Consider the following 4,808-nt stretch of genomic DNA (forward strand, 5'->3'; position numbering starts at 1 on the left):
AGAGCGGGCTTCCTTTAACTTGGGGGTCTTAGGACATTGCCTAAGTGGCTAGTTGAAGAGTTGGTCCTCGTTTTAAAGGTGATAAAAAGGCCAACTATACTGATTTCTCACCTCAATTAGGAAAAATTGTTTATAAATGTACTAGGTTTTTATGTTGTTTTCGTTCAAACAATTGATTAAGGTTTGTTTGGTTTGCGCGTCCGCATTTTGGACGTCCGCGTTTCAGGTGTTTTTTATTATTTTTTTTAAACCAGCGCCTATTGCACTGTTCGTGGGACATGAACAATGCAAATAGGCATGTGAACAGTAATTTTAAAAGTGAATAGTAACCGAAAAATAATTTTTTGTCGTTTTCAGTTTTCAGCAAAATAAGTGGTATTCAAACGCACACTAAATCATTACATCATCAGTTGCTTCATCATCTGTAAATCCTTCCATGTATGTCTCAAGCTAAAGAAGAAGGAAGGTGCAATGAAATCTCAAGAGAAATAAGAAGAGGCAAGGAAGTTTCATGTGGATTCTTAGTACTTCTAATCACTTTTTTTCTTCTTTCTTTATGTGGGAAATGGAAGACTTTTGATAACTTGACTTGCCCTTGGCCTTTATATGCACGGTCCGTTGCCTAATCATTGTCCATTGATATGCATCTCAATCTTCAACCATCGTTGTCAAAGATTGGTCCAAAATCTCATGTTGCTGCAAGGGATTGATCCCAATGTCTGGTCTATTGGAATTTGGAACCACTCATGAGGTAATGATTTTAAATATAAAGCAAGTTTTGTTGAATGAGATTATTGAAATTCGTCATTTATTTGATTTCGTAATTATTGGTTATGTGTGTTTTTATTTGAAGGGAGATAGCAATCATGGACGCAGTTGAAAAGACATGGTAGAGATTTACGACAAGAAGTTTGAAAATTTATATTATGTTCCATAATATTCAGAAATTCTTTGATGGAATCAATTGCCCCACCCACTAGATCTCCTCCTAGTAGCCCAATGAGTGAAGATAGAGTTCCACATGCTACTCCTTCCATAGCTTCAATTTTCCCACCAAACTATTCTAGGTCTGGTGGTTCAGCATCTGATCAAACGATTCCACAATACTCTAATTCCATATCGATAATCTTCCCACCAACAAAGTCACAGACTGAGAGTTCAGAATCCAATCAAAGATTTGGACAATTCTCACATTCCATATCCTCAATCTTCCCACCGACCAAGTCTCAAACTGATCAAAGTTCAGAATCCAATCAAAGACTAAAAGTATTCTCTAAAAATTCCATGTTGTCAGTGTTCCCACCAACAAAGTCACAGACTGAGAGTTCAGAATCCAATCAAAGATTTGGACAATTCTCACATTCCATACCTTCAATCTTCCCACCGACCAAGTCTCAAACTGATCAAAGTTCGGAATCCAATCAAAGATTTGGACAATCCTCACAATCCATACCCTCAATCTTCCCGCCGACCAATTCTCAAACTGATCAAAGTTCAGAATCCAATCAAAGACTAACACGATTCTCTAAATATTCCATATCGTCAATCTTCCCACCAACAAAGTCACAAACTGAGAGTTCAGAATCCAATCAAAGATTTGGACAATTCTCACATTCCATACCTCCAATCTTCCCACCGACCAAGCCTCAAACTGATCAAAGTTTGGAATCCAATCAAAGATTTGGACAATTCTCACATTCCATACCCTCAATCTTCTTGCCGACCAATTCTCAAACTGATCAAAGTTCAGAATCCAATGAAGGACTAACACGATTCTCTCAATATTTCATATCGTCAATCTTCCCGCCAAACATGTTTGATGATACAAATAATTTGGATAGCATGCCTAAAGATATGCAGAATACAAAAGAAAACAAAGGAAATATTACAAGTAAAAAAGAGAGTATAGATGTGCCTGAATTCAAAGATCTTCATTTGAGTAGAGTTGTATGTCCTTACAAGCAAACCCTTCAAAGGCGGCTCCAGTGGCTGATTGAGGACGACGTCCACATGAAATGGACCTATGCCGTCTTCTGGAAGTTATTGCACGACTATTCTGGTGAGTCAATTTTGGCCTGGGATTTCGGATACTACCAAGGCAACAAAGACAATCTTAAGGCCAAGACAACATCTGAGGTGGAACAGGAGCATGTTAAGAAGGTGTTGGTCAACCTCAGTTTGTTGAACTCGGGATTTGTTGACGAACAAGAGCTCACTGACACCAAGTGGTTCTTCTTGGCATCGAAAATGTTGTCCTTCGTGAACGGCAGCGACCTCCCAGGCAAGGCTTTTACCACTTCAAATCCAGTTTGGGTGGCTGGTGAGAGCTCACTGGCAAGCTTGCCATATGATCGGGCTCGTCAGGGCCAGCATTCTGGGCTCCAGACCATGATGTACGTACCCTTCAAAATTGGCGTTGTGGAATTGGGCTCTACTGAACTTCTTTTACAGGAAGAAAATTTAGATAGTCCCGAAGCAGTACTTCGGACTCTCACATCGGGAGAAGCAGTACTTCGAATTCTCACATCAGGAATGGATCCTATACTTGAAATTCGATCGTTAAATTTTCAAAATATATAGATATATTAATGTTTTTTAGTAGGACTTGTAGTGATTGACTACAATGAAGTTTGTAACCAACGTTTGTCGTAGTTTAACTTGTTTGCTATGATAATTTGTAAAAATGATAAAATTTAGCTACAAAATTAGTTGTAACTTAAAATTACAACTTTACTCAATAAAATAAACATTACTACATATTTTGCAAATCTAACCGTTGAATTACATGCTCTTTACACTTTTAATACACATGTCAAATTTTGTATCAATCGGATATTATTTATTATATGATCTATATGCTTATATTTTATACGTAATTTTAAACTACAAAAACTTTCAATTTAAACAATTTATTAATGACATGGTTATTAATTTTTAATTTTTTAGAAATTTTATAAGCATGGAGGATATAAGAAGAAAATGTAATCTAATAGTGGATTTGTTAAAATTCATTTCCAATAAAAAAATATTGAGTAAAGTTGTATACTAAAACTACCATCAATTTTGTAGCTAAATTTTGTCTTTGTAATAATGCTTTCCTGCTTTACGCATTTCTTGCATATTGAATTACAGCAGCCTCTCTATTCAAGGAAAATTTGTTGTCTGTTCTACAACAATTGACCATTTTAATCTCCCATTAATTTGGCTAGCTTCTTTTTGATGGAATCAAGTACTCTGCCTGCCATACCGTTTATTTTCCTGCCAACCAAGTCTCAGATTGAGAGTTTAGAATGCAAAGAAAGAGATAGATCCATTAAAAGATACAAAATATACTCTCATTCTAAACGGGTGAAAGAGAACAATTAAGGTCCCACTGAACAGTTCCGAAATCGCTGTTACTACGCCAGAAGAGTATTCTTGGAAGAAATCCGGTCAGAAGCAGATGAAGAGTCAGCATTTTATAGTCCATCAAATCCAACGGTTTAGCTATTAACTTATTATTTATTCTCATTTCTCAAAATGGCATTTTGATAATGGATAATTTTAGAAAAGTTTTGATACTATTTTTATGGGAAATATAAAAGTTCTATTTTTCACAAATTTTTTTGTAAAAATGACATTTCCCAATTTTTAATTTTGACTTTGTTAATTGGCTTATGTTGATCATGTATATGTTGATCCTCATAGTAATTCCCTTCAAGTTACCCGAGTTCACACATCATCAATTAATTTCATTTGCATTGAAAATTTCTACTAATCTTTCTTTTCTTTCTGAACTGCTTGCATATTGACTTACGATGCTCTCTTTATTTAAGGAAAGTCTGTGTTATCTATTCTACAACAATTAACAATTTCTCAATGTTCAAACTCTCATGGTTTATGACAGTGAGAAATCTATTATTGGAAATTTATTAAGAGTGGCTTACAAAAGAAAAGAAATAGTCTAGAAAGCTTATGATTTCGATCACAATGCAGAGGAAGCGAAGGCAAATGCTAAGGAAGGTGATCAGACCCTTCTTGGGTGCAAGTTGAACAGCTGACCCTAAACATTTTGGTAATGTCAATTGTCTTTGGCTTTAAAAAGCTTTATGGATGACAATTTTTCTGAATCCATTTCAATAGGGGAGAATAATAATACTTTCTGGAATGGAGGTGGGGGTTTAGACCTTTTGGGTTTGAGCCTTTGAGGATTTGGGGACACTGTCAAGGAAAAGAAAACATAAAATTGTCCTTTGACTAAAGCTTGCTTTTCATTATTACTTCGTGAGTGGATCCAGCTTCCAAGTTCCAACAGATTAAAGTTCGGGATCAATGCCTAGCTGACATGTGAGATTTTGGGACAATCAAGTTATCAAAAGTCTTCTACCACCCAAAACGCTAGTCAAGTTTTCAAAACTCTTCCAAAGAAAAGAAAAAAGTGATCAAAAGAATCCCCAAAATGCTAGTCAAGTTTTCAAAACTCTTCCAAAGAAAAGAAAAAAGTGATCAAAAGAATCCACAGGAAACTTCCTCGCCTATTCTTTACTCTTTGCATTTAATTACTGCTGTGTTGTAATTAAATTATGGCTTAGAGTAGTTTGTTTATTTGGATATAACTTATATTTATCATTCCGCACATATATTGTTTGAATATAATAAGCTTGTGTTGGTATTTTTGAAATTGAGGGTCTAAATATTTACTAGTGTTTTACACACTAAATGAGCTTTCAGTTGATATGCACCTCAAACTTCAACCATCGTTGTCAAATATTGCTTCGAAATCTCATGTCGCAGCAGCGGATTGATCCCAAAGTCTAGTCTGTTGGAAT

General features: G+C 35.5%; 1 protein-coding gene across 2 annotated transcripts; it reads left to right on the top strand.

Moving 5' to 3' along the window:
* The first annotated feature begins 362 nt into the window (after window positions 1-362).
* Window positions 363-2,645, top strand: LOC126707259 (uncharacterized). Of its 2 annotated transcripts, XM_050406849.1 has the most exons (4): window positions 364-751; window positions 854-1,369; window positions 1,454-1,621; window positions 1,706-2,645. In XM_050406849.1, exons 2-4 carry the CDS (start codon window positions 955-957, stop codon window positions 2,578-2,580), a joined length of 1,458 nt encoding a protein of 485 aa, XP_050262806.1. In that variant the 5' UTR covers window positions 364-751; window positions 854-954; the 3' UTR covers window positions 2,581-2,645. The 2 variants fall into 2 exon arrangements, with proteins under 2 accessions (XP_050262804.1, XP_050262806.1); XM_050406847.1 differs by having other exon boundaries at window positions 363-751; window positions 1,454-2,645.
* Window positions 2,646-4,808: the final 2,163 nt, after the last annotated feature.

The sequence above is a fragment of the Quercus robur genome, chromosome 11 (assembly GCF_932294415.1).
Source record: "Quercus robur chromosome 11, dhQueRobu3.1, whole genome shotgun sequence".
Classification (NCBI taxonomy): Eukaryota; Viridiplantae; Streptophyta; class Magnoliopsida; order Fagales; family Fagaceae; genus Quercus; species Quercus robur.